The following is a 26,815-nucleotide window of genomic DNA, read 5'->3' as shown; positions in this document are numbered from 1 at the left end:
TAAAGTAAAACCAATGCACTCCACTTTCAAGTGGTTTAATTAAATAAAAGAAGATACAAACAATCTCAAAAAAGACATACAGAGACAACACCCAACAAGACAGAAGAGAAAAGATGGCACCACAACAGAACTGAGAGCTACAACGTTACAAGAACTCAATTCCTAACAAAATGATTTTTGCCTGAAAGAATGGGAAATTCATAAACTTGGGACAGAATTAAACAGGAACGGTTTGATTCTTGCGCAAGAAATCAAAGGGCTTGAAGAAGATCTTCGACCGTCCAGATGGGTTCAGTTCGGTTTCTTCACCTTCTTAAAGCCACAGGTTCTCATTCCACATTGCGCCAAATGCCAAACCAATCACCGGAAGAACGAGCTGAGCCACTAAGCCTGCAACAATGGAGGATTTTCCACCGTTCTTGACGGGGGAAGCCTTTGGAGGAGGAGGCAGCTTCTCGACTTTGACTGCGAGCTGAGCCACTAAGCCTGCAACAATGGAGGATTTTCCACCGTTCTTGACGGGGGAAGCCTTTGGAGGAGGAGGCAGCTTCTCGACTTTGACTGCGAGCTTCATGCCGCTGAAGCAAAAGCCGTTACCGCTAAGGAAATAGAAATGGCGGGTAACGTTGAGAGGGACAACATCCCGCCCGGCTCCACGTGTCCAGTTGCGAAGTGGGTGGTCGGAGATGCAGTTCTCGTAGTCTGTCTTGTTCACTTCCAGGACGCTGTGTTGGTTTCTGTCGTAGACAAAGTCTGAGGAACAACAGTAGCAAAACTCTTGTCAGTGTCACATTATCGGTCCCAAATAGGTTCCTGGTTTGATTGGATTGGAGCTATACCCTTCGTTCAAGAACTTTCTGAAAGATTCAGCAAAAAATCAAAACCCAACTTCTTTCCCCTTGAAAGATCTAACAGAAACCTAATCTATTCCGGGAAAAGAAATCCTAATCTGTGAATACTCGCGGCAAAAGAAAACATGATTTGGTAAGTCGAGATCCTTCAGTAGCTGTAATTAAGTTCATATATAGCAATCTTTGCTCCCGGATTTGATTTATTGAGGGGTTTAAACGATTTGGCAAGGCAATCTGCACATTTCATCCACAGTCTGGTGACAGCCCCAAGAACAAACTCAAGATTCTGAATCTAGAAACTTCCATTCCAAATCGATTTTCGGCTGGCAAACAGCAATCATGTCCAGGGTACACACCCACAACCGAAAAGATTGAATCTTTGAAGCTACCCTTCAATATCAAACTAGACCCGTTTCCGGTCGGATCTAATCGTAACAGATCCAAGAGTGTACAATGTGTCTGTAGAGAGAGAGGGAGAGAGAGAGAGAGCATACAGAGCCAGTCGTCGAGGTAAAAGTGTTTGCCCTGAGCCCAGATAGTGTAGTTAACGTTAGGGTTCCAGAACTTGTTGTCGCCGACAGTCCACTTCTTCGCCGCCACCTCCGGCACCGGAGCCACCGCCAGAACGACCAGAACCGCCGCCGCAGCCACTACCGCAAATCTCGCCATCTCTCTCTCTCGGTGGAAAAAGGATACAGCCGATTTTTGGGCAATCTTTTTCTTTTTTTAAAAAAAAATACAAACTTCTAGATCTATAGTTTTTACATATCTTATGATTTATTGTCGCATTAAGTCTCGCAGTCGATGATTATTATATTTATTAAAGGTAAAATAAATAAATAATGCCTATCTGTTGAACCGTGTTTGACGGCCCATGCGACGTAACCAATAACCATCACACATTTTATTTATTTATTTATTCCATTTTTTCATTTAAAATCAGAAATCGAAATAATTGTTTTCCTTTTTTTCTTCCGCCTCTTGTTGTCGGGCTCTTACTGAAACTATATTATTTTTAATGGGCTTTATAATTCGATTATAAGGCCCATACTCTATAACATCATTGGCCCATGATGGTTATGGTTCGGTTTCCACTCTTCTCTTGCTGTGTGTTCTCTGTCCAAAAATAAAATTACAGATAATTTTATAAAAATTTGAATGGTAATTTTTTTATTTATTTTTAAGAGACATCCGTCCAGACAAAACAAATTATTATTTTTTACTTGGCTTTGAGAAAATATGTATTTTCCTGTAGTTTGAATTTTCGTTTTTAAATTAGAAATGTATTCCAAGTTTATTTCGAAATTAGTAAATATAAACGGGTTTATTTATAATGTGGGCAAAAATATCTAAAAACATTTTTATCTTGAGGCCCTCTTCAGATCGGAATCCTTCCCGACCGCACTGTGTGTCCTGGGCACAAATGTTAAAGACCCTCGCAATCTCAAGTTTTGATTTTTGAGCAAGACACATGGCCCCCTGCAAAGCCCTAATCCGTTCTTCCCTCTCTCTCTTCCAGTTCATCCCCCTCCCAAGCCCTAATTCGTGCCTGCCGCTTGTTTCAGTTCGGTCCTCCTCCTCTTCCCCCGTTATCTTTCCAGCTCCATGTACGATTCTTCTCTTACTACTGGAAAAAAGTTTTGAACTTTTTCCTTTATTCTCGTTGCAATCTGTTTTGCACTTAATTGGGTTTTGAAGCTCCGATTCTTGCTTTCTCTTCCTTCTGAAATGGTTTTCATTCGTGCCCTGTAGGCATCGGAACCGGTCCACGCATTGTCCGTACGAGGATCTTCTCCACGGTTCATGGGGCAGCAGCTCTGTCGCTGGAAAGCTTTCCTGTTTCGTCCGAGGAGTCGCCGGAAGATTCGTCCAAGGACACGGTGGAGCAGTTGCTGACGACCAACCGCGACGACATCGCCAGGCTGATGAAGATGGAGAGGAGGAGGTGCACCGTAAACGACGGTGAGGGCGAGCGCAGGGGATCATCATCATGGTTCCCGTACCTGGACAAGTTCCGGTGCGGCGAGGTCTACCTCAGCAGCAGTGAGGTGCTGGAGGCGATCGGACCTCACATGATGGAGGAGAGGAAGGAGAGGTTCCGACACGTGGCGAACAACCGCAGCTTCTCGCTCTGTCTTGTCGTCGAAGGCCTCACCGACTTTGGCAACGTCTCGGCTGCGTTTCGGTCAGCGGACGCATTAGGGATTCAATCCGTTCACGTAGTCTCGTGTGACAGCTCCAAAAGGTGCCTTTGAGGTTCGACATTTCTGTTTCTTGAATCATAGGATACAGAAAAAGACTGGTCATGAGTTAGCTAGTGATGTATGCTATTGAAATTGTGGTGTAGATACATATGATCTGATGTGGGTTTGCTTGTTCCTTATGCTTTGGATTCTTGATAGATATAGGGATGTGTGTATATGTATAGGTATAGAGACAATCGGCATGTGAGCATGGGGGCAGAGAAATGGCTGGACATTGAGCTTTGGGAAACCCCGAAGTACCTGGACAAGTTCCGGTGCGGCGAGGTCTACCTCAGCAGCAGTGAGGTGCTGGAGGCGATCGGACCTCACATGATGGAGGAGAGGAAGGAGAGGTTCCGACACGTGGCGAACAACCGCAGCTTCTCGCTCTGTCTTGTCGTCGAAGGCCTCACCGACTTTGGCAACGTCTCGGCTGCGTTTCGGTCAGCGGACGCATTAGGGATTCAATCCGTTCACGTAGTCTCGTGTGACAGCTCCAAAAGGTGCCTTTGAGGTTCGACATTTCTGTTTCTTGAATCATAGGATACAGAAAAAGACTGGTCATGAGTTAGCTAGTGATGTATGCTATTGAAATTGTGGTGTAGATACATATGATCTGATGTGGGTTTGCTTGTTCCTTATGCTTTGGATTCTTGATAGATATAGGGATGTGTGTATATGTATAGGTATAGAGACAATCGGCATGTGAGCATGGGGGCAGAGAAATGGCTGGACATTGAGCTTTGGGACACCCCGAAAGAGTGTTTTCAAGCTCTGAAATCTCGGGGTTACAGAATCGCTACGACTCATTTGGGAAAGGACACGGTAAATCTTGAAGAACTCTTGTTCTGTTTTTCTACTATCAGCAGGAGCCCGTGTCATTGACAAATAAGGCCTGCATTTAGCAAATCTCATGAATTTACAGAGGCATATATGATATGGGTGTATTGTTTTCTTTTGGTGTGATATCGCAGGTATCCATATACGACATGGACTGGTCATGCCCTACCGCGTTAGTTGTTGGGAACGAAGGCAGGTAATATCTGAAGGACCCATTTTATTGGTTATAGTTCAACTCTGAGATTTAACATCAGCCTTACACTTACACATCATAGTTTAATGTTCATCTGAACATCGGGTTTATATTATGCACGACACACTAAGTCTATGTAATCTACACACTTAAACGAGTTAAGTAAACGTCCGACCCGACATCTTTCTCTGAATCCGAAATCCTTTGAAAGGTAATTTTCTTTTTGGAGTTCAACTTCTGGAGAAAGTTGAAGAGCGCTTCTTCCCAGTTCTAGGGAAGGATGGGTCGTTGCCCGAAATCTTTACATTGTGTAGATGTCTTGTTTCTGGACAACAATCTTGGGATGTGAATTATGCGAAAGTTACAAGCTTTTTCTTTGTCCCAGGTTACATCAGTGTTATAATAATGTTATGGTTCTGATTGTAATTGTATTGGGTTTTCATGCAATACATCTTGTATATTCATGGTCCATTGTATAAGAGTGATCTTGTTGACTCAGTTCTGGGAAAAAAAACATACGGGTTATGTCGGGACATAACTTACCAATTCGACGTGAATACTGACTGATATCTGTATCGTATCCTCCTCTTTGATGCTGATTTGGGATATTGTTGTGAATTTCCGGGTGGTGGTGGTGATTATCGAAGGGGAATAAGCGAAGAGGCACTGGAGCTATCGGATTTGAAGTGTAGCATTCCGATGAACGGGATGGTGGATTCGTTCAACGTCTCCGTGGCCGCCGGCATTCTCATGCACCACGCTGTCTGTGACAGAACCTCCCGTCTGGTCAGTAAGAAAAGACAAAAACACACTGTTTAAAAAAAATATTTGTCTGAATCTTTACGGACGATGTCCCTGAAATGTGACAGGGAAGGCATGGAGATCTTACGGAAGAAGAGAAGCAAATTTTAATGGCGGAGTTCTCTTTGCGCCATAACCACAGCTCCATCAGCATCGCTTACGAGTTTGCAAAACGGAAACAAGACTCGCTTCGTTCAAAGCTCTAACCTTTTCTGTTTGACGGAATCGTGCATCTCATTGTGATAATTTCCCCAACTGATCTCAGAATTTGCGAGAAAAAAGCCCATTGTATTATGAAATTCTTAAATAATAGTGTCTTTCAAAGATGAAATTCATAGGAGAAGAAAAGGACAGAGTAGTTCGATGTTAATACAGAAGACAATCAGTTGTTGTCTGAAATGAACGCCTAACAACATAACTTATTCTAAAGATCAATCGATCAACATGTCGCTGCTTGTGGTAAGTATTCTCTCCTCCTTGCTCTCTTCTTCTCCTCCTCTGCGTCTCTGAGATTCATGGGACTTGACGAACGCCATGATCTTTGCCTTCAGCTCGGTGTTGGGTATCAGCATGTCCGCCGTCAGGTGTGCCCGGTTGAACGGATCGTGCTGTTTTAAAAAAAAAATCACATTCAGAGCCATATATATATATATATATCATATGATACATGTTTTTATGTACAAATATCGAATTTTCTATATAGATATATATATGAAGGGGTAAGGGAGATGTTTACGTTGTCGCTAAGAAGATGCCTCTGGATGACAGGTCTGTCCACTGTGATTCTTGAACTCGGAAGTATCACCGGATCTCTCATCAACGTGTACTAAACAACAACAACAATTGCATCAAGATCATGATTGTTTTTTACTCCAACGGCATTGATTTTCCATCTCCAAGAGCATGATTCTCACCTGAATTGGATCGAGGAATTCGTCTGGTATCTCTCCAAGCGCAGCTTCAGCGTCCATGGCCTCGGAAGCAGCAGCCTTGGCTTTTGCACCCAGTTCTATGAACTCTTGTATGATTTTCCCATCCTCACCAATTTTCCTAAGTACATCTGCTGCTGCACTAAACAACTGTTTCCCCACTACTCAGTAATCGAGATCATTAACCATTCATTATATATATGCTTAAATTTCGCTTTCATGAAATTTTTGGATGTTCAGTTCGTGTTTGAAGCGAATACGGGTAACCTTCTTTTTTGTGTGTGTGTGTGTACCTTTTCATTATATGATCGGCCATCACTGGAGATGGCAGTTGGGAATATGTTTTCTGAGTCTCCTCTTGCAAGATGAACATATATACGAACGATCTTCAAAAAAAGAAAAAGTAAAAAGAATGCTCAGTTGCTTGCTTTTCACTCACTTTGGGATGGGAACGAGCAGAGCCGAGTAAGAATCCCTTACCTGCTTAAGCAATTGCTTTGGACGGAATTCATACTTCTCAGGATCCTTCAAGGTCAAAGATTTACGTTGCGGACCCACGAGTTGTAGCAAGAAGTAGTTAAGCATGTTAGCAACCCTTTCAACCTGACCCACAACAGATACCGACAAATTCAGATATTATATGAATTCGGGAACCGAGAATATTTTCTGTACTCGCATGTGTAAAACAAGAATAGCGTTGGAAAACAGTCAGTGTTACCATCTCAGGAAGCAGAAAAGGGGCCGTGATCTGCTCAGACGTAAACGCGAGTATACTCACATCTTCATTCGCTAACTTCATATCAATTCTGATAATCTGCAACGGAAAAACAAATTTCTTTAGCTTGAGAGCAGTGTTTAAATTAAGGAAACGGTCCATAAAACAATAGAAAGGTTTCAAGATTGATAAGGGTAAAAAGCTTCATGCAACTAACATTCTCCTGAGAATGGAAGAGTCTTGTTCTCTCCTGTCTCTCTTGAGCGGGTCTCTGCTCCCACTCTGCAGTATTTGCCATCTCAGCCTCGAGTTGTTTAAGCTCGAGAATTTTGTTAAGACTTTCATCTAGAAGGTAGATGCTGTCGTTGATCAAGAAGTTTAAGAAGTTCAAGTACACGCCCTTTTCCTCCTCTTTTGCAATCTGGAAAGCATTGTTAAGATTAACAACATTTAACTCACACACATGACAGCTGCAGTTCAAAGATAGGTCAATCTAACTATGTATCTACCTGTCTCCAAGCATTACGGTGGCTAGGCACTTGCCACAGATATTCCAGCAGCTCGGCAATATTGTGGCGAATATTGAACTTGTCATAGAACTGTACACCCAAAGAAATTAAGAGGTCAATCAACATCGGTTGTAAAAAAATGTTAAACAGTGTACCGTTAAATGGGATAGTAATTTGCCATAAAGCCTTCCAAAATAGACATATTTGTCCATCCGAGGTATGACAAAACAAGAAAGAAGCTCCTTCCTCCAAGAACATTATGGTCACCCGAATGAAATATCACATCATGCAATCACCTGAGTGTGAGAACCAGTGAACTCAATGTCAACATATAGTTTCAACAAGTTCCTGACAAGATACTCAAGCGATAACTGATGGCCCTCGAACAGAGTAGATGTAGCAGTTGAACCACTGCAAATGAACAAAAAAGGAGATCATTAGACTCTGAGAGATCAGACTTTGATTACTTACAAAATGAACAACATATTTTTTTTTTAAAATTCATCTTTAATTCTTTAAGATGCAGAAGACCTTGTTCGGGGCATCCAGCAGTTCAGCACTTCGACCATCTTCGCTCTAAGATAAGGATTTCTGATATATTCTGGACTAGCCATGAACATGATAATGAAGTTCATGAAGTCGTCCTTTCAAGAAAATAGAACAATAAGCATCAATACAGATAGATCATGACAAGAATGGCCATGTTTTTTGGATGAATGAGTTCGAATCAGGCCTACCAGTATCACCCCATCCAAAGCTTTGGGGATCCTTGAGGCAAATATCAATAACTCCATTGCATCTTCAACAAAATGCTCAGGCATACAGGCAAATTCCATGGGGCAAGTTGATGGCAAAGGCATCTTGAACCCACCAACTAGTCCAACTAACCAAACCACCACTAACCGGTAGAATGACAATGCACGCTGAATAAAATCTCCATCCTAAAAAAAGCAAGTTAGAGACAAAGCGACTAGACCAGCAAACAGAAAAAAACTCTTTTATGTACTTATAATGTCTTTACACATGAAGATGGAAGAGAAGGGTATACATACCCTTAAGATTTGGGCCTCATAGCAAAGCTTTTCCTGCAAATACAACTCTATTTCTTTTTCTAATCGAGCTATATCGAGCTTTAATTGTGGAGAAGGTGCTTGAACTTCCATGCCTTTTAGTGTTGCGAGGGTGTCCTCGCATCTCGAGATGTCCTATATGATAGAGTAAAGAAAACATAAAGAACCAAAAGACAATTTTCTCTGCAAATGCTGTTCACAAAGGACTCTTTTGCATGCGAAAGACATGGTAAAATGCATAAATAGCAGACTTGTGCAGAAGAATGATATGGTAAGGCTAACAACATTCTTCACTCTAATATACGCTCATCCCAAGAATAAACAAAGGCGTCAGAACACTCTGCAAGAGGATATACAGTAACATTTCAAGAATAATCAAGTAAAAGTTCCATTCCCAGAAACTATAAGTAGAAGTACCTGAACAAGATGTTTGAAGTCAGATAATGCTTTTAAGAGACCCAAGTTAAGGACCCTTGCAGTCATAAAGAAGCATTCACAAATGAAAGTGTATTTGCCAGTTGACTTTGCATTTTGCAGATGCCCAGAAGCATTGCTTCTGGAACTTGTGGCTTCCTGGGATTGTAACAAGCGACTTTCACCCTCGCTTTCTTGTCCTGAACCATTGACTTTTTCTGGATTATCCTTGTTAATCCACTCAGAAACTTCTTCGGATGATGCATGCAGAGCAGTCAACTCACTGGAGTATATTTGTAACAAACAACTCATCATTGAGATAGAAAAAGGACAAAGGTGAAACTCAATGATAACATGTTGAGGTCCATACCTTAATTTTAAACGATTCCCGTAGAATACAAATTTCGGGTCAATCTTATCCCTTTTTGTTAAATGTGGGTCTAAGAAGGGCTCACACAGCCGGAGCATGACAGCACTGAGGTTAACAAACATGCCTGAGCTCGCACAATAAATCGGATCAACCTGTTACAGGTCACATATAATACTGTCAATAAATGCCGGCCTGAGCAAATACAGCCAACTACCAGCATGACAGAACACCGAGAAATAAAATAAAAAAGAGATCAAAGGTATAGAAGCGAATGTATATATCCAATTGAGAAGGAAGGGCTACCTGAATATGAGCTCTTGCAGCATTTGCATTGATCACCTCTGCAAGAAACTGTAAAACACTCTCACGGGTATCGGTGCTTTTAAGCAGAACAAGGAGTACATCATGAAGCCCACTATATAAAATATTCATAAAATTCTTTATCGTGGTGAATGAGGATAATAAATCAGCAGGTCGGCGACTTGATGCTTCAGAGAAACATTGCTGCCTGATATCCACAAAAGATAAGTTATCAATATGAGCAAGGTGATTGAGACGAGCAAAAGGACAAGAGGAAAAAGATTCATTTTTTATTGTCGTAGAATGGCCAGATGATAATTTCACTCATGATTCATAGGAAATTACAGTTTCTCAGTGCAGATAGACAACTACTCAAAGAAAAAAAAAAGAGAGTTTACTTATTTCTATTCCAGCGCGTAAAAACCATACCAATCACCAAGCAATTCGAAACAATCACAGTTTCTAAATCCGAAAGTTCCTAAAAATGTACTCTTTCTTGTTGACTCGGCCTCTGCTGGATATACCTAGCTATACCAGTATAGTTTCCACTCCAATGACTACTTTAACGAATATCCAAAACTTTTCATCTCACCTATGAACTTTGCACCCATGCTACAGGATAGTTTACCACTATAAGCAAAAGTTGGTATAAAGGTTTTATCTTTTAGCACCCAAGAATTTCTGCAAACTCACCCCACATCTGGTTGATTCTTGAAGAGGGAATTATCTGGCAATGCACTAATATGGAAGAAAGGGCCAAGAATGCTTGTCAATTCCATGGCTCGGCCGTTCATATAAGCTCCTCTTGGAATCCACCATTCATGACTGACCAAAGATTTAGCTCCTACTGGCAAGCTTACCAAATACTTGAGAGCCCTCAATGGCGGCTGGAAATCTCCGAGCACTGATGTATCGATCACGTTAGACCTCAAGTCCTCGTACAGTTCCTTCAGAATCGGGTCCAAGCTGTCGAAATCGGAGTCCTTGAAGAACTCGTCCAGGAACCCAGGAGGACAACGAACACTGCTGCTACTGCCGCCGAACATGTCCAATGATCCCGAACTAACATCGGCGAAGATCAACGGAAGCAGCGGCGAGAGGCTCTTCTTCGGCCTCTTATCCGGACCAACGCTAGCCTTATCCGAGTTTCCAAACAGGTCCGGATTCGCCAAGTGGATCCGGCAATAAGAAACAGCAAGTTTCTTCGCCTGCCTGGTCACTGTTTCCATGTCCGATCTTAGATTCTTGTCCTTCATCGACTGGATTTTCTTCGATTCGTCGTCGGCTCGGCGGAAGCACCCGACAAGGTAGGGAAACGGTGGTTCAGCGGCGGGAAAGTTGCCGGAGAGCCGATCGATGAGCACCCTCTCCATCAAATCCCGAGAGAGCCTCAGCTCCTTGCCCTCGCTGAGAATCTCCGCCGCCGTCATCTCCAAGTAAACTACTCGAGAATCCGCATCTGTGGAATCGATTAGGGTAACGAGAAAAATCTTCCGGAGGATTATATCCTCGATTTCCTCCGGTGATCTCTGAGGCTTGTTCGTCGCCATCGACTATGATGATCAATTACCCTAAACCCCAATTCGGAAATCGATTCTAATTTTCTCACCCACAATCACAAAAAAAAAACACACTGGGGAATTTCACGGCGAGACAAACGTGAAACCAGGGCTCATGAGATGAACAGAAAGAAAATCGAAAGAGATCGCTAGAAGATGCTCGAGTTGTGTTTTTGATGAACTCGAAGAGACGAACCCCCCTCCCTTAAGATTAAGAAGAGCTCTGACAGAAATTCCAGTGACTTTTAGCCTTTGCCAAAACGACGCCGTTTAGGTATTTTCCTTTTTAACGAAAAGGAAAGGAAAGGAAATACAGGAGTCCTTTATTTTATTCCATCTGATATATTATTGATATATATATATATATATATATTCTGTTATTCAGAGTTAAAAAATGACCCCCAACCAATAGAATGTTTATACAAGAAATAAATAGAAGATATAACAACAACAGGACAGAAACATGACCCCTTGTCTTCATTGGAGATGATCATGCGGTCGGATCGATATGAACATAGCAGCGTACTGGAGTAGCTTCCGATCACTGTCTCCGCAATTTTCCGGCCAAGAAACCATCGTACGATCGCCACTGTCACGGCCAGTCCTCTTCAAGTACCGCCGCCACGCGAGCTGGATAATCATGGCGCCCCACGTTCTCCAGTTCGACGAGTAGTACCTGGCCGTCCGTTTGAGCCGCTCATTACTGAAATCATATCGGAAATGTCTGGTAATGTACCTGAGGTCGTTGGACTCGAGGCCGAAGGCTTCGACGCTGTCGGTGCACTCGAATGTGGCGGACGAGGGGGGAAGGCGGTCGAGGAATGGTTTCCGGAGGCACCATGAAAGGAGCTCGTCGCCTAGGTATCCGCCTGATTCGAGCGTGCTGGTTGCAACCACGCCTTTGCTTACGTTCTGGCTACGTTTCGCTCGCCCTCGGACTATGAACATCATTCTCTGCACCGGATCGCCTTCTCGTATGATCTGTTTTCCATCAAAGAAACAGTTTACACAAGCCGGAGAGGGAAAGACAAAGGGTATAAGCAACGGCGGAGCGAGTTACCTTTTCGTCTTTGGAGAAGATTAGGGGCCTAACCCGATCAACGATGTTATCGAGGATCAGCTCGTTCATGCCGCTGAACAACGGTACCTGAGAAGATCCCATAGATCAAGAATTCGGCGTTAGGACAAGACATCATAATCTTAAAAAATAATAAGATTATGTCTTACCTTGTTAATGAGATCGATGCAAAGATAACGTTTGATGTCACGGCGGAGGCCCTGAGGCAAGTCTTGGATAAGATTCATCTCTTCCTCTCCAGCCAAGGCAGTACATCTCTGCCGCTCAAACCGTCGAACTCTCCGTCTTAACCGTGAAGGCAACTGCCTCCGACTCATCCACCATTCCAAGTCCTGGCTCCTTAACTGCACCTTCTTCTTCTTTACCATCACCGCATGCAGAAACACCTTTCCATAGAAAGAGAATCAGAAGGGCATTTTGTTCCTAACTACTAGAGGTACCCTCTTTTGGATTTTGAAAAAAGATGCAATCTTGAAAACAAAAAACTACATAAGAATTTTATGTTTAAGCTCACCTGAATGTTTGCGACCATTAGAGTAAAGAGAAGCAAACCGCAAACCATCAAAAGTATGCAAAATATAACCTCGGGCAAGTTGCTTGAGGGAGTAAGAACGTTCCCCACAGTGCTGTAAAAGACAACAAATTAACCCATAGGATTTTCATTCATAAAAGTTTTTCAAGGAATATGAAAAATATTAACGAATGTTTAACTAAAGGTTTAATCCTTCGAAAGGATGAAGGGTGTGATGTTAGCTATAGGATAAAATCGGGATAGATGAAATGAAGATTAGTCACGCGATTCTTTGCGGTCGTAACGTCTCCCTACGATTAAAAAAGAAATTATACCGTACCGTTATAAAATCTGCATGGATGTATGTTAGCGAATATTGGATGACGAAAGAATAAGTGAATAACATGTGTCCAAAATGAATGTGACCGATATGGAGATGTTGCGGTTGATGTGCAGCCATACAAATATAGATATAATACGAAATGAAAGTATTAGGAAGATATTAGGAGTAACTATAGAAGAGAAACTTCGCGAGGGGTGATTAAGATGGTTTGACATGTAAAATGTAAATCGATAGACATTTCTATTAGAAAAAGTAGAATGAGAAAGAAAGGGAGATGTAGACGTAGATTTACTTGGGAATGAGTCATTAGTAACGATTTGAAGATATTGCAGATCTCATAAAATTTAATCCAAAATCGAAATGAATGGAACCGAAGAATCCGTGCGATCGATGTTGATGAAAAATGTAGACATATGCAAGAGAGGGGGATGAGAGTACCTTAGAATAAGAAAACCCCAGGACATGGGGCAAAGGAGCCTGAAGGCAAGAGAGTCGGTGGTGATGACAGGAAGTGCTTCCCGATAGATTCCATAAAGGAAGGGTCCGTCAGGGTTCAAGCACACATCTTCTATGCAAGATGAATTCACACCCCCTATGCATTGTTGCCTTATGCATGAATCAACTCTCTGTACCGCCAGAGCATACCAGCATGCCCCTATCACCTGAATTCACCCCCGAAACATGCATCAACTTCGACGTTTACACAGAGTTCTATCCACAGATAACACACAAGAGAACTTACATGAGAGGCGATGTAGTAGACGATGAAATTGAGGGCCAAACCGAACCAAATTGTCCCGAAAATGTAGCCGGGGGCCTTTTGAATCCTTCTAATCATGTGCATGAAGTGGTAAATCTTGGGGACATACTGGAACAAGAATATCAACAGAAGGATCTCCATCATCCATTTAATCTTCTCTTCTCTTATCAGCTTCGGAATTATTAACCAAAACATTGCCTGCGTAAATATAAACATGAAGCGCAGAAGTTCTTCATAACTGTTTTAAATTTTTGATATAACAAACAAAGTAGTAATGTTTTCTCTTGTATCAAATTCATCAGAAAAGTAAAATTTGGGGAATATCGTGAAGATGATAAAAGGTTAGCGCACATTTTGCAAATTGTAGAAAAATAAGGGGCTCTCTGAGCAATATACCTGAGGGGCGGGGAGAATGACGAGGAGGTCGAACCAGAAGCCACTGAGCGAACGCGCGTAGTGGCAGGCGATGGCGCGTGGGTCCCACACGAGCATGCCGTTGCCGACGACGAGTGACTCCCTCGAGATGTAAGCCGACCTGAACTGGAGCCACACGTGCCAGAGGTGGAAAGCGTCGACGCAAAAGCGGAGCACCGTCACCACTTCCAATAACGCACGGTCCATGTAGAGGTTCGGCGGTCCGGCGGTACGGTCGACACAGAGCGAGTAGAAGAAGAACGGGTCCACCGCCAAGGCAATCCCACGAGCCAATAGGAGCGTTCGGTTCCACTTCCGCACTCGCTTCGTCCTCGGGTCGAGGACGACTCCGAATGGGCCCAACGGACGCTTTTTCTGGGCCCGGACCGGTTTCGGGTCGGGTCCGTGTTGGATCGGTACTAGGGAGGATCCAGCGGAGGCTCGCCACTCCAGCGCTTGTGGGTGGTCGCAGCTGGTCGAGTGGAACGCCGGTACTCCGGGCCGTGTGCACGCGTAGCACTCGACGGAGCTCAGCACTGGCGTCTCCGGTGATTTAACCGGCGCTGTCGTTTCCCATCGGAATTTCCGAGCAAACACTCTGAACCACCTGATAATGCGAAATCGAAAACAACAGATGAGTTCCGGTAATCTGATATTCTGATCAGTGATAACTCCTTCGTTGTTGTTTCTCGCGTTTAATTGGGAAAAAATGTCTCCAAATCCCAGAAAACGAGCGACGTTTTGGGATTGCATTGTGATTATTCATGAGAATTTCAGGAACGAAGGAAAACAATTTTCCAGGAAAATTATTCTCGGCCGGGAAATTTCATATCAATGATCAAACGTAGCACATTTTCAAATCCGCGAGCGGCAGCGGGGGTATATACCTCCATTATAAGAACTGTATATGCGTCACACACGTATAAACAGTGGAGTATGTATGCGAGACTGTGTTTATATACCTGAAGAATACGCTGGGCTGAGAGGTCATGATCGAGAGAGAGGAACCACCATGGGAGGGAGGGAGAGAGAGAGAGTATTTGCAAGTGGTTGACTGAGGTTGGTTACAAGTGATCGGAACGAGGGTACGTAAGTTAGTTTATTTATTTTTAATCTTTTCCTTTTAAAAAAAAATCCTTCGATTAAAATCTACCTGGAATCTCTTCCTTTTGTCTTCCATAAATTACAATAATTTACAAAATCTACTCTAAATTTGCCTTTATCTGATTATACAATTAGAGAAAAAATATAATAAAAAAGGAAAAAAAATGGTTTTTTACATCAATTTTTTTTCCAGAGAAGAAGAAATTTAATGTGGTCTCAATGTGATGTCATTTTAAGGAATTAAACCAAACAACAATGGCAACATCTATCCAAGCCCCATGATTCGGTAATTTTTAACCACCAATTTCTCTCCTTTTTTGCATATTTTTTAAATGAAAATTAATTGTCGGGATTTTTATACCTTACACAAATGGAAAAAATATATATATGTAATGGTGGCCAATTTAACCATGTCTGAGATTACCCACCAAACCTCAATTTCTTTTTATGAGGGAAAAAAAATAAGAAACCGGAATAGCATACGCAGATGCCCAATGGTATTATAAATTCGTACTTAAAATTCCGGTTAGGCCAAACCGGTTATTGACAATAGACCGCGATCATCCCATGGTGACGGACAAGAAAAGGGCCGGAGAGACCCACAAACGGCCCAACACCTGTTGGCCCAAGTGGACCCATCTCAATAATTTCGACTATTTTTTTTATATATATATGAAAATTAACCGGCTATTTTTTTTGTTAAAGAAAAAAATTTATGAAAACCTACTCTTCCTTTTTGGATCATGAAATGTTATTACAACTAAATCTACTTACTTATATCATAATCTGGTTAGTATTAAAAATTATAGAGAATATGAATCTAGTATTATATTTTTGTTTGGTTTAAGTTTTTATTGTCTCATAAATTACGACATTAAATGTTTGGAATTTTTAGAGTTTTTAAAATTTATAAACAAAAAAATTACTATTTAAGTTTTTATAAATTATTTTTTATAAAAACTTGGAAAACTAGATAAAAATCAATTTAAAACTAAAAACTACTTTTTGGATTTACAAATATTATAAAATCCACATCTTAATTATGAAATCCACGTGGGATAGAAAATCTGATGAATAGACTATATGCATTCACGTGTCCATACACTAGCTTCTAATTCTTTCTTCTCGAGTGGCAAAAAAGGTATCACAAACAATTTTTTTTTATAACCACGATGCTTCCCAAGACCTTCCATCTCCATCTGATTGCATCATCACTAGATCTGATATCATCCTTTATAGATCATTTTGCTCCAAATATTGTATACATCCCCACCAGTGGAATCGAACTCAGGATCTTGAAGATGATTTTGTCATTCTCATCTATCCCACCAGTGTAATCGAACTCACGATTTTGAAAATGACTTTGTCATTCTCATCTACTGGATCGCCAATTGTTGTGTCACGTACAAACAAAACTTTGGCCAAACCAGAGGAGAAAATGGTGGCAACGGCCATGGCCGTTCATCCACCAAAATCCTCTCTTCTTCTTAAACCCATATTTTTCTCGGATCCAAACACAAATTAATTTTCTCGATGGATCGACGAAGTTTGGAAGGCTCATGTCCAAAAAACGGCAAATCTACTGTCCGCTAACGGGTTTGTGCTTCGCGAGCAACACCGCCGATACTGGCGACGGAGACGGAGATCGGAGCAAAAGATTTTATCGAAACTTCGTTGGGTTTCCTTTCCTATTGGACACTTTCCTTAAACGACAGGCAATCAAGACTGAGGTTAGGGTTTCTTCCGAAATATAATCTCCATGCTTCTCAATTCGTTAGGGTTTCATTGGAAATCTTACGCAAACCATCTGCAGTTCACTGCAGACAGTCGAGATTTATACTAGAGTTCTCGATGATCCTATCACTTGAGATTTTCTAGGCAAAGTTCATGAATTCTCCAATTTTGGGTGATCATGATAGTTACCGAGATTTATCTATGGTGAAATTATATTTATGATAAAATTAATGGTAGTATCCATAAATTAATCAGATTAGGATACTAACACTATAATCTTATCAGAAATATAATTGTATTATAGATAACTCTTTATAATTCTCAATAATCGTCCAATATTATGATGTTCCATTTGGTTTTTAATCATGCAACTTATGAACTGTTTAACTAGACTTTCTGTCACTGGTTATCAAAGTTTTACACCCGAATTCTCTAAACTCGCAAACGATGGAGGAAATTGCTATTTTTTCTTATGGGAAAGGCGGCAAGTTGTTTTCCTCCTCACGATACGAGAACTTTGTCTTCCCTTGATCAGGTATTAGTTCCTGTCAGAACTGTGAAAAAGACTGTTTCTGGCATAAAACAAAGATGGCAATGATCCAATGTCTCTAATCTATACGGTCTTGTAATACAATGCTCGTTGATGATAGAAGTAAGCTCTTTAGCCTTTAGGTTAAGTTTTACGCCCGAATTCTCTAGACCTTCCTTCACTGTTTGTCAAAGTTTTACATCCAATTCTCTAAATTCGCAAAGAATGGAGGAAACTAAATTTTTTTTCTTATGGGAAAGGTGAACGTACGAGAATTCTGTCTTTCTGTCGGAGCTGTAAAAAGATTGTTTATGACAGAAAACAAAGATGACAATGATCCAATATCCTTGTGATACAAAGCTAGTTGATTATAGAAGTGAAGGTCTTGAGGTTAAGTTTTTTTTGTTTTCACTCACTGTGAGGGTATTTGTTAGATGTTCAAATCCGTTAACGTGACCTTCACGGTACCGGACGCTAGGGCAAAGAAGGGCAAAGATTTTCTCCACCTTTTTTTAATTATCTTTCCTTGTGCAATGTTAAAGTTGTGAGTTGGGGCTTTGATCTTACAGTCTCCCTCTCGCTTTTTACAGTTGGAATGTCAAATTCCGCGACCAACGTCCCCAATGATATTCGACTTTAAGCCCTTTCTTGAAAATTAGAGTAAATTAAGTCTTTTGAGTATTTATTTGTCGTTAAGCATCTTAAAGTTATGTTTCCTATTATTAGATAAAGATAAACACGCACGTTATCATCTTTAATTAACTGAAAAATATTTAATTTGGCGTTCACCTTTTTTTTTTCTTTTCAAAACAGCCTTTTGAGATCAAGGCAAATGAGCCGTGAAAGACAAGGCAGTTAAACTAAAATTCAAGAGTGGAAAGACAGTGGAAACCGCATCACCATGGGACAACAGTCCAAGGAGACTAAAGTTCAGGAGAGGAAGAGTTCTGTCCGGAGATGAATCAAACCCGAAATCCAGTAGAAGAAGCTTCAAGACAAAAGGAAGCACCTTGAACAGGGAGGAACACAAACCAAGATCGTCGGTGAAAATCTCTCCTACAAAATCTGCGTGAAATGCGCAAAGCAAGAGAGAATCCCTTCACCAATCCCAAAACTGAAACACAAAAAACCAGTGAACGCTGTTTTCTCGAATCAAACAGAAACCCCCGAGAAAAACAAAAAGAGAGAATCAATGGCGTATTACACATTCTGATTGCAGCCATTCTCCGGCTTTTTTCTTCTGGTTTCAGCGGTTTCTCTCCGGAAAGCTGCTGAGACAAATAAAAGGGTGAGATGCTTCGGCTCCTTTTTCTGTGTGGAGAAATCGGGTATTGGGTTTCTGAGATGTTTATGTTTGTTTTTAAGGGTTTGGGAGATTGATTCAGCTGGGCACAGAAGAAGCTTCGGTGGTTGCATTCTATGGTAAGAAACGAAAGATCTTTGCACTCCTTCTTCTTGATTATGAGATGGGGAAATTTTTTTGACCTTTGGGTTCTTTTGCAAAAGCCCCCAAATGGGTTAAAGCTTGGAGGTTCAGATTCCTCTCGGTTGTTCGCTGTTTCTGTCTGAAACAGAAGTAAACCTCCGTTCAAGATTGTGAATTCCATTCTTCTTAACCAAGGAAATCGAAAGCTTGTTGGTTTACATAGCAAATGTTTTCTGGAAAAGAAATCTCATCAAAGAACTTTACAAGTTTTTTCCCTTTTCACCTTTTTTTATCACAAGTTTATTTGAAAAACTGTATCTCGACAAGAATAATTTTTTTTTCCAGGTGGATGTTCTTCTATAGGTGAGGAGGGGAAGTATATAGTTTTCAACATCTTCGAAAGGTTAATCCTTTTTTTTTACTCGCTCTCTCTCTCTCTCTCTCTCATTCAGTAATTTTCTTAGATCAAAGTATTCTCCTTTTCCTGTTGTTTTGTTGTTGCTGTTCTGAGCATTCACCGTTGCCCTCAGGGCTTATTTGACTGAGAGTTTCTTTCCTCTCAGCCTCATTGATGGCTGAGGAGTGCATAAGTTTGCCAGATTCACCAGATGTGAGCAGATCCTGGAGAAGGATTTCTACAGGAAAGCTGAGCCTTTTGTACACTGAAGAGAAAATTCTCCCTAATTACCTCAGAGCTCCAGCTGGTTCCTGTCACGATGTCTGCAAATATGGAACAAGACATGAATCTGTGAAGAAGGCAAGAGGCTCAACTCTCAAAAGGGTTGTCAAGAAGCTGCCTCATGACAAGATCCCGAGCCCGAGCCTGGATTCGCCATTGACGAAGAGCAGTGCATTGGCCAAAAAGGTGACAAAGCCTTCTTCCAACGGCTCTGACGTCAAGAGGGAAGGTACAAGATTCCCTGGCAGAACTGGTGATGTCAAAAAGAGGGAAGCTTCAACCGGGGTGTCAGTAGAAGTCTTAGCTTCTGTGAACAACAAGATCTCTCCCGAGAAAGCCAAGAAAAAGATGGTATCTTCATCAGAATCTCGGTTAACCAGTTCAATAACGAGAAAGCCGAAGGTTGTGCAGTCTTCTAGTACAGTATTTGTACCTCCCGGACGAGCTTCATTAGGTTCCAGAGAGATCACTGAACTCAAGAAACGTGCTACTCTCTCAAAGCTAAAATCTGTTTCAGAAAAAGGGTCATATGTTCAAGACAGCAGAAAGGAGAACAGCACTATGGCAATGAAGAAGGTTGGAGTCCTTAAAGCAGCTGACAGAAAGGACGGAGTTCTGCCTGGAAGAGCCTCGTCATTGTCTAGAAAAACATATCCAGATAGATCTGGAAGTGTAAAGGTGAAGAAAGGCAGCAGCTTGAGTGCTCCTCCATTGAAAAACCGAAAGGGGGTGAGAAGTACCGAGGCTGAGAAATCGGGGCTTAAACCAGGGCGAGGAAACGGGCATAAAGATTTGGTTGAAGAGAAAACACTTTATGTCATCAAGATGGAAACGGAGAATGCAGTCGTGGAATCAGTCCGGAATGAAAGATGCATCATCGATTCACCGACCACTGATCCATCCTCATCACCATCTCAACAGAGGGTGTATCTCAGGAAAAAGAGGCAAGAGGAATCTGAGAGTACTGTGACTGAAGCTGAAGATGAAATTTCAGGAAATCGGGTAACTGAAGAAGATGATGAAGAAGAAGATGGTGATGATGAGTCCCTTCCTGATGGTAAAAGGGTACCGATACAAAGAAGAAACAGAGACTTCTCATCAGAGGATGCCGTGAAAGACAAGGCAGTTAAACTAAAATTCAAGAGTGGAAAGACAGTGGAAACCGCATCACCATGGGACAACAGTCCAAGGAGACTAAAGTTCAGGAGAGGAAGAGTTCTGTCCGGAGATGAATCAAACCCGAAATCCAGTAGAAGAAGCTTCAAGACAAAAGGAAGCACCTTGAACAGGGAGGAACACAAACCAAGATCGTCGGTGAAAATCTCTCTGAGACACCAAGACACAGAGAGAAAGAAAGATCATTCAAGAGGGCTGCTGTTCAACAATGTGATCGAGGAAACAGCAAGCAAGCTCGTCGAAACCCGTAAGAGCAAAGTGAAGGCTTTGGTCGGCGCTTTCGAGACCGTCATCTCTCTTCAAGAAACCAAACCATTAACCGGTTGAATGAAAGTCTTCCAAAAAGAATTAGGGTTTTTTTCTTCTTCTTTACTGTGTGCTTCTTCTGTTTGGTTCCTCATCTCTGGAGGAGAAAGAACAATATGATCTTTGCTGAAATCTACGGTAGTCTTAGGATGCCATTGTTTTCCTTCTGACCCGGGAAGAACTGTATCCAACATTTTGTTATTTGCGAAATTATATATTTTCTAATCGAAAATTATGTTGTTGCTTCATATCTTGCTGTTTTTTTTGTCCTGAATTTCTCACAGAATACTTCTCTAGTTAAGAGCTTCGAAGGGGTGTTCCTGTAAATTTCGTAATAATGTGGGAGAATTTATGAACAATTTGAAATCGGGGGACAGAAAGAATGAAATATTAATGATGATAGCATAAGCACTCGTAAACCTTTAGAGAGGGGGGTGTAGTGAACGTACTAAAAGATGAGTGCAATTTGATAATAAGTTAAAATAATGGGGCTAGAAAGGATTTGGACCTGGAACTCAGATGGACCCCACGCAGTCTATTAAATGCCGATTGACCATGAAGATTCTTTTGCTTACGTGTCGTATTATCATTGGTTATTGATGTATCTTAGGACCGCGAGTTGTCACTCTACCCTCCTGAACTTATTTAAATTGTGCTCTTTGTTGTACAACATGAGGAAAAAATATATTAAAGTCTTGAGATTTCTTTCCTATCGGTTCTTGTCTCTGTGAATTGTTCTTTGTTTTTGTCTGCCCTCGGCTTCATTTTTCTTCCAAGTTGGGTTCTTTTTGGAGATTTCGAGGTCCCCAATTGTTTTTTTTTTTTTTTTACCAAATTCACTTTTTTTCTCCTCGTTAACATTTGCTGCAGTCTCCGATTTGGTTGATTTTCTGCTGAGTTCGGGGTTTCATCCTTAGGGTTTCGGTGATTTGGAGCAGAAGTGATGTGTTAGACCAAGGTGAGATACTTTTCTGCCAAATTCCATCTTCGTTCCAATCAGATGAAGTATTCTCACTTCTTGTTCTGCTGATGATTCTCTCTTATTCTTCTTCTTCTTCTTGGGGGAGGAAAACCTGACTCTGTGTGTTAGGGTTTGGCATTTGTCCGGTGAATCTGTGTGATTTGAAGTGGGTTGTCGGGCTCGGATTTTATGCTGCTTGTGTTTGGATTCTGTTGTTTATGCGCTCTTACAGATTTGGCATTGTGATGTTGCTTTGAGATCTTGAAATTTAGTCACTTTATTGATCGTAGATACAATTCTTTGTTGAGAATTCATGTCAGAATCTGGTTTCTGGGTAATAATTGGTGCGGCTTTTGTATGGTAAGAAAGAAAGTAGAGATGACTAGAAACCGCTGTTTGTTCAGAGTGAAAATGATATATATTCTGTTTTTCTTTCCATGTATCTCATTTTCTGGTGCGTTGATTCTGTGTTGATGTGCAGAGAGAGAATGATCATACCAAAGCAGTACCGTTGCATTCACTCTCCGAGCTGCCAATGCACGAGAGGCCATATAAGTGAAGATGTCTTATTGTTGGTTTTCCAGCACTTGAATTGGAACCCTAAAATAATCTCAACCCTTTCCTGTGTGTGCAAATGGTTTGATGATTTCGCAAAGCGGGTTCTCTGGAAGGAGTTTTGCAAAACCCGTGCCCCGAAAATGATGCTTGATCTGCAATCTAGCGGTAGCCACTGCATCGACGGGAACTGGAGGGCACTCGGGAAACTTCTCATTTACTGTTCAGGATGCACACAAGGTGGTCTGTTTAACAGCAGTGTTCAAATACCGGGTCACTTTGTTTATAGAACCCGGTTCTCAAGAACATTGGGGAGAAGCCTTCTCCCGCCTCAATGTAGAACCGATGTTCTCTACGTTTGTGATCCGTGTGAGCATCTTGACCAAGGAGAAGAGGGTGATGTGGGATTGTTCCGTGGGATTTTCAAGGCTTTCCCATCATCAAAGGTCAGGAAAGTGATTATCAACAAAGGTGTCCCCTTTCATCCGTCTGAGGTTTGCCCATATTGTAAGGCTAGACTATGGAGCATGCTTCAAGCTAAGATGATACCTCAGAGCGCCTGCATCCGGTTAGAAGCTTATGAAGACTGCCTCGAGTATTATGTATGCCTCAACGGGCACTTGCTCGGTATCTGCACCCTTGCCCCTTTATCTGATTCAGAAGAGGCAAGTCTCAGCGATGATAACAAGCATGCGGAGACAAGGTATTCTTTAAGTCTTATGTTCACATGATATCAGTTCTATGCTTCATGTTAATGCACAACTCATAGCAACATCATCTCTGTTTTTTTTTTTTCAGACAGTTGCTTTGCTAAAAGGAACCATACTGCAGAGGCGAAGTTTGGCATTTTGAGGATGTGGGTCTCTAGCAAAAATCAAAACTTGTGTTCAGGGTAGTGGAAGAAAAGGGATGACCGGTTCTACAATTTGAGAGCGTTGCATGATGTGTGATCATGTTGTTGTGTACATTTTATGTACTGATGATTCATATACAGTCAATTGTTTAAACCCCTTTCATCTATGTTTGTGTATTTCATGATTTTGCAGTACCTCTCCAGATTTAAGACACCGACATAATCACAGCCTATGTTTTTTATACATTCTGTGTTGGGAGCCGCACATGGAGTTTCAGAGACGATCCTTTTGAAGATGAGCTTCTGTATCAATCAATGGACCTAAAGTTTGGACTTTGGATCATACCCTGAATGTCCCGAGAAGCTCCATCTGTTACAGATTCGAAAGGAAAAAGAAAACATAAACTTCAGCATCTTGGGATGGATGACACATCCAACAATTGACGCTGTTTGACCTGTTCGTGCGGTCCAGAGGCTGGAAAACGATGTGTATTCGTCAACCCGGTTCGTAAAAATTCAGGACGGAAGATTGATCTAGCTGCATCCATCACCCTCTATTTGATAGTTCCACACGCGAGTTCCTATCGCCACCACCACCGCCATCATCATCATCATCTGAACGAACAGCTCTTGATCGTCGAGATGTCATCTATGAGACAATGTTGCAGCCAAATGGGATTTTAGTAAATGAAGTATTAACCATTTGTCAGGCAGAAACCGGCCGCAGATGTAGCCAATCAGACAGGATTGCAGCTTCAACGAGGGCACTGTCTGAAATGCGAACTCCATGATGATAGTGTCCTCTCTACTGTGGGCTGATCGATATAAACCAGCTGAAAGCCTTTGATGAACCACGACACGTGTCACCCAACAAAGAAAACAGAAAGATGTCTGAAAACGAATACAAGTTCCCTTCTTCACCACTTGTTCTTATAAAAGGAGATCTATGTGATAATGTCTCATGACAATCCTGTTACATGCATGTATGTAACTATGTATGTATCTGTGTTATCATACGAAAATAAATCTGTAAAGACTGTAGAACAAAGAAAAAAGAAGATGTATACTAAGGAGGGGCGTTCAGTATCCATAAAATGTACATTTGAGTCTGAAAAGATACACACGAGAAGATATTTACTGAAGCCGCAGCTTCCGTGGAGATGCCATTGTCCTCACAAGATGGTACAGACGCATTTGTTCTGTTCTTGTTTACTTTTCATCTTCTCATCTGTTCAAAATGCATCACAGAGAATGTCTCCTCCATCAGATAGTGGATTGGATTGTAAGAAACGACAAGAATCATAGTACACTTGAAAAGAGGGGACATCCTCAATGCATCATGGGCTTTCAGTTGAATCAGAGGATAAAGGGAAATCGAGATTACAGAGGAAGATGGTACCTTTCTCGGAAGACGGAGGTTGGATGATGACGTGCATGGTGGTAACCCCACTGGGAATATCGCAGAGAGGGCTCCGGCATTCTCTCACTGTCTTGTTGTTCTCCAGAATCTTCCCGGCACTTATCAACTTCACGTCTTCCACCGCCTTTGGGCCATTCCCCATTTCTGCTATAGGAAGAACTCACAGCGTAAGTACATACATCGACAAGAATTTTACTCGAAAACACCAGATACTAAGAAAACTCATGGCTCTGATACTGTAAATGGTGGGGAACAAATCAAATATTTGGCTTTCCAGATTCTTCGAGGATGAATTATACCATTTTTGGTAGCGAAACTGAAATGTTTATCGGTTTTATAGTTCAGGAACAAACAGAACAAACAAAAATCTATACAGTTTCCAGATTTTTACTTGACGAGCTTGTTAATTTTTCGATGCGGAGGACCATATACAGAAGAAAACTATTGTTAAGCATACACTAACCTCTTGGCCACTGAGCAATGACAGTTTCCTTCAACGTCGCAACAGTTGTGGAAACCGGAAATGTCTGGGGACCAATATCCGAACCATCGGTTAACCGGAATTTGATCTCTGCCATATGTCCAAGAACCAACAAAACCCAGAATTTCTCCTCAGATCAGACCACTTCTATCCGTATCAAATTCCCCAAAAAGTGCAACTCACAGTGCAGAACTTGCTGTGTTCTTCCTGCATAATTCAAAACCATCAAGTCGAAAACAGAATAACGAACGCTTCACAAGAACAAAGTCCAGCAGATGAAATTTCTACTCACTGGTATTGAATCAATCTTGTTTCTAAGACTATTTTTGAAGTTAGAATCCTAAGTAATATACTTCATGAAACCTCGGAGACAATCCTGAAGCTTATAGACTTGTATATCCCATAAAAAAAAAAAGGGGCAATAACAAAGCGATGGACACCCTTTTACCAGAAATTTCGAATTGAATCCGCATCAAATCAAACGCATGCGAAACAGGTGCTCTAAATACCATGAAATTCCTCATTCGAAGACCAAGAAATCAACAAATCAAGAGAAAATTATTAAGGCCATACGAATATTTCTTAGAGATATGATCCTGTTAAGAATTCAATACACTCCAGGTATCCAAAAAAAGGAATGAAGAGAAGAAGAGAAAACAAAAACCTTAAATCTGCAATCTTTTGATGATACAAGAAGAAATCTCCAAATGGGTATTGTTAGATCACAAAACCCACAAAAAAAATTCCCCAATTAGGAAAAAAAACGCATACAAAGAGACGCATCAGAAAACCCTAATTGCAGTTCTTACTTGGCTCTGCGACTGAGGCTACCCAGGTGCCAGTTGAATTAGAACGATCTTCAAGAATCAAACGTTGCCGAGAGAGAGAGAGAGAGAATTGCGATTAGTAGATATCGAAGTCTTGATCATCAGTGGCGGTCACTGCTTCCATTTTTCTCTGCCGTTCTTCCCATTTCTCTACGGCCGTGGAAATGAACCTCTCTCTCTCTCTCTGGTGCGAACCTTGAAATTCTGTGTAGTTTAGTTTTCCAAAAGATCAAATGCTCTGCAGAATTTGCTTGCCCAACAAACGACGATGGGATATCATTCTGTTAAAGAAATTTTATGTGTAAATTGATTTTAGGTTCGACCAATATATCATTTGGCAACACAAACACACATTTCCATCAAATTAATAATAAAAAAACGGCTTAAGTCAGTACTTACATAAACAAAAAAGGTTGATTTTTTTCCTATGCCACGGATGTTCATTCTTATTGGGATTTGCACGAGGAGAAGAGAATCTCCATTTTTGTTCAAAGAGTAAAAGAAGACCAGAAGAAAGGAATGAACATTTTCTGCACATTTGTCTATGGAAGGGAAGAGAAGAAAATGATACATCATATCCTACGAAAAGTGAAAAAAAAAATTACAAAAAAGGTTGATTTTTTTCCTATGCCACGGATGTTCATTCTTATTGGGATTTGCACGAGGAGAAGAGAATCTCCATTTTTGTTCAAAGAGTAAAAGAAGACCAGAAGAAAGGAATGAACATTTTCTGCACATTTGTCTATGGAAGGGAAGAGAAGAAAATGATACATCATATCCTACGAAAAGTGAAAAAAAAAATTGTGGAACAAAACAAAATACAGAGAAGCAGTCTGCAGCAAATGCGACAGTGGTCTCTTTCCC

General features: G+C 41.3%; 7 protein-coding genes across 11 annotated transcripts; 3 read left to right on the top strand and 4 right to left on the bottom strand.

Moving 5' to 3' along the window:
• Positions 1-1,643, bottom strand: LOC104822347 (lamin-like protein). Of its 3 annotated transcripts, none has more exons than XM_010553531.1 (3): positions 1,346-1,643; positions 504-753; positions 1-407 (listed from the first exon to the last, which is right to left on the bottom strand). In XM_010553531.1, the coding sequence occupies exons 1-3, from the start codon at positions 1,518-1,520 to the stop codon at positions 314-316; spliced, it is 519 nt and encodes a 172-aa protein (XP_010551833.1). In that variant the 5' UTR covers positions 1,521-1,643; the 3' UTR covers positions 1-313. The 3 variants fall into 3 exon arrangements, with proteins under 3 accessions (XP_010551833.1, XP_010551834.1, XP_010551832.1); XM_010553532.2 differs by having other exon boundaries at positions 1-433; positions 530-753; XM_010553530.2 differs by having other exon boundaries at positions 1-390; positions 487-753; positions 1,346-1,642.
• A 576-nt stretch (positions 1,644-2,219) lies between these two features.
• LOC104822345 (tRNA (guanosine(18)-2'-O)-methyltransferase) lies at positions 2,220-5,259 on the top strand. The gene is made up of 6 exons (XM_010553526.1): positions 2,220-2,458; positions 2,604-3,096; positions 3,781-3,919; positions 4,069-4,130; positions 4,775-4,913; positions 4,997-5,259. Exons 1-6 carry the CDS (start codon positions 2,323-2,325, stop codon positions 5,132-5,134), a joined length of 1,107 nt encoding a protein of 368 aa, XP_010551828.1. The 5' UTR covers positions 2,220-2,322; the 3' UTR covers positions 5,135-5,259.
• On the bottom strand, positions 5,215-11,008 carry LOC104822346 (probable ubiquitin conjugation factor E4). Its single transcript, XM_010553527.1, has 16 exons — positions 9,929-11,008; positions 9,239-9,443; positions 8,936-9,087; positions 8,569-8,848; positions 8,134-8,286; positions 7,819-8,022; positions 7,613-7,725; positions 7,378-7,492; positions 7,082-7,171; positions 6,790-6,993; positions 6,576-6,671; positions 6,338-6,460; positions 6,151-6,243; positions 5,843-6,007; positions 5,665-5,754; positions 5,215-5,536 (listed from the first exon to the last, which is right to left on the bottom strand). Exons 1-16 carry the CDS (start codon positions 10,783-10,785, stop codon positions 5,360-5,362), a joined length of 3,117 nt encoding a protein of 1,038 aa, XP_010551829.1. The 5' UTR covers positions 10,786-11,008; the 3' UTR covers positions 5,215-5,359.
• A 174-nt stretch (positions 11,009-11,182) lies between these two features.
• On the bottom strand, positions 11,183-14,948 carry LOC104822344 (cyclic nucleotide-gated ion channel 2-like). Of its 2 annotated transcripts, XM_010553525.1 has the most exons (9): positions 14,863-14,948; positions 13,883-14,507; positions 13,469-13,684; positions 13,165-13,388; positions 12,387-12,498; positions 12,022-12,258; positions 11,855-11,941; positions 11,531-11,775; positions 11,183-11,449 (listed from the first exon to the last, which is right to left on the bottom strand). In XM_010553525.1, the coding sequence occupies exons 1-9, from the start codon at positions 14,889-14,891 to the stop codon at positions 11,272-11,274; spliced, it is 1,953 nt and encodes a 650-aa protein (XP_010551827.1). In that variant the 5' UTR covers positions 14,892-14,948; the 3' UTR covers positions 11,183-11,271. The 2 variants fall into 2 exon arrangements, with proteins under 2 accessions (XP_010551827.1, XP_010551825.1); XM_010553523.1 differs by having other exon boundaries at positions 11,183-11,775.
• A 3,398-nt stretch (positions 14,949-18,346) lies between these two features.
• On the top strand, positions 18,347-21,102 carry LOC104822343. The gene is made up of 4 exons (XM_010553522.2): positions 18,347-18,555; positions 18,633-18,689; positions 19,039-19,096; positions 19,257-21,102. Exon 4 carries the CDS (start codon positions 19,265-19,267, stop codon positions 20,873-20,875), a length of 1,611 nt encoding a protein of 536 aa, XP_010551824.1. The 5' UTR covers positions 18,347-18,555; positions 18,633-18,689; positions 19,039-19,096; positions 19,257-19,264; the 3' UTR covers positions 20,876-21,102.
• A 444-nt stretch (positions 21,103-21,546) lies between these two features.
• LOC104822342 (EID1-like F-box protein 1) lies at positions 21,547-23,465 on the top strand. Its single transcript, XM_010553521.1, has 3 exons — positions 21,547-21,812; positions 22,297-23,073; positions 23,169-23,465. The coding sequence occupies exons 2-3, from the start codon at positions 22,304-22,306 to the stop codon at positions 23,182-23,184; spliced, it is 786 nt and encodes a 261-aa protein (XP_010551823.1). The 5' UTR covers positions 21,547-21,812; positions 22,297-22,303; the 3' UTR covers positions 23,185-23,465.
• A 646-nt stretch (positions 23,466-24,111) lies between these two features.
• Positions 24,112-26,519, bottom strand: LOC104822341 (membrane-anchored ubiquitin-fold protein 1-like). Of its 2 annotated transcripts, none has more exons than XM_010553519.2 (5): positions 26,351-26,519; positions 25,934-26,232; positions 25,107-25,331; positions 24,623-24,790; positions 24,112-24,451 (listed from the first exon to the last, which is right to left on the bottom strand). In XM_010553519.2, the coding sequence occupies exons 3-5, from the start codon at positions 25,219-25,221 to the stop codon at positions 24,396-24,398; spliced, it is 339 nt and encodes a 112-aa protein (XP_010551821.1). In that variant the 5' UTR covers positions 25,222-25,331; positions 25,934-26,232; positions 26,351-26,519; the 3' UTR covers positions 24,112-24,395. The 2 variants fall into 2 exon arrangements, with proteins under 2 accessions (XP_010551821.1, XP_010551822.1); XM_010553520.2 differs by having other exon boundaries at positions 24,623-24,787; positions 26,351-26,510.
• Positions 26,520-26,815: the final 296 nt, after the last annotated feature.

This window comes from Tarenaya hassleriana, unplaced genomic scaffold (assembly GCF_000463585.1).
Source record: "Tarenaya hassleriana unplaced genomic scaffold, ASM46358v1 Cleome36, whole genome shotgun sequence".
In the NCBI taxonomy this organism is placed as follows: domain Eukaryota; kingdom Viridiplantae; phylum Streptophyta; class Magnoliopsida; order Brassicales; family Cleomaceae; genus Tarenaya; species Tarenaya hassleriana.
This window is presented reverse-complemented; position numbering and strand designations above follow the sequence as displayed.

Bases quoted from the DNA above. Each gene is read 5' to 3' on its own strand.
- LOC104822347 (XM_010553531.1), bottom strand. From the start codon at position 1,520: ATGGCGAGATTTGCGGTAGTGGCTGCGGCGGCGGTTCTGGTCGTTCTG. The intron at 754-1,345 runs GTATGCTCTCTC...GTTGTTCCTCAG, and splicing joins TTACCTCGACGACTGGCTCT to ACTTTGTCTACGACAGAAAC. The intron at 408-503 runs ATCCTCCATTGT...GAACGGTGGAAA, and splicing joins CCCGTCAAGAACGGTGGAAA to ATCCTCCATTGTTGCAGGCT.
- LOC104822345 (XM_010553526.1), top strand. From the start codon at position 2,323: ATGGCCCCCTGCAAAGCCCTAATCCGTTCTTCCCTCTCTCTCTTCCAG. The intron at 3,920-4,068 runs GTAAATCTTGAA...GTGATATCGCAG, and splicing joins CTCATTTGGGAAAGGACACG to GTATCCATATACGACATGGA. The intron at 4,914-4,996 runs GTCAGTAAGAAA...GAAATGTGACAG, and splicing joins GTGACAGAACCTCCCGTCTG to GGAAGGCATGGAGATCTTAC.
- LOC104822346 (XM_010553527.1), bottom strand. From the start codon at position 10,785: ATGGCGACGAACAAGCCTCAGAGATCACCGGAGGAAATCGAGGATATA. The intron at 6,008-6,150 runs GTACACACACAC...GTGGGGAAACAG, and splicing joins GCCGATCATATAATGAAAAG to TTGTTTAGTGCAGCAGCAGA. The intron at 5,755-5,842 runs GTGAGAATCATG...GTTGTTGTTTAG, and splicing joins AATTCCTCGATCCAATTCAG to TACACGTTGATGAGAGATCC.
- LOC104822344 (XM_010553523.1), bottom strand. From the start codon at position 14,891: ATGACCTCTCAGCCCAGCGTATTCTTCAG. The intron at 14,508-14,862 runs GTATATAAACAC...TCGCATTATCAG, and splicing joins CAGCCCAGCGTATTCTTCAG to GTGGTTCAGAGTGTTTGCTC. The intron at 12,259-12,386 runs GTGAGCTTAAAC...TTCTATGGAAAG, and splicing joins TAATGGTCGCAAACATTCAG to GTGTTTCTGCATGCGGTGAT.
- LOC104822343 (XM_010553522.2), top strand. From the start codon at position 19,265: ATGGCTGAGGAGTGCATAAGTTTGCCAGATTCACCAGATGTGAGCAGA.
- LOC104822342 (XM_010553521.1), top strand. From the start codon at position 22,304: ATGATCATACCAAAGCAGTACCGTTGCATTCACTCTCCGAGCTGCCAA.
- LOC104822341 (XM_010553519.2), bottom strand. From the start codon at position 25,221: ATGGCAGAGATCAAATTCCGGTTAACCGATGGTTCGGATATTGGTCCC. The intron at 24,791-25,106 runs GTTAGTGTATGC...TTCTTCCTATAG, and splicing joins CATTGCTCAGTGGCCAAGAG to CAGAAATGGGGAATGGCCCA. The intron at 24,452-24,622 runs GTACCATCTTCC...CATTTTGAACAG, and splicing joins ACCTCCGTCTTCCGAGAAAG to ATGAGAAGATGAAAAGTAAA.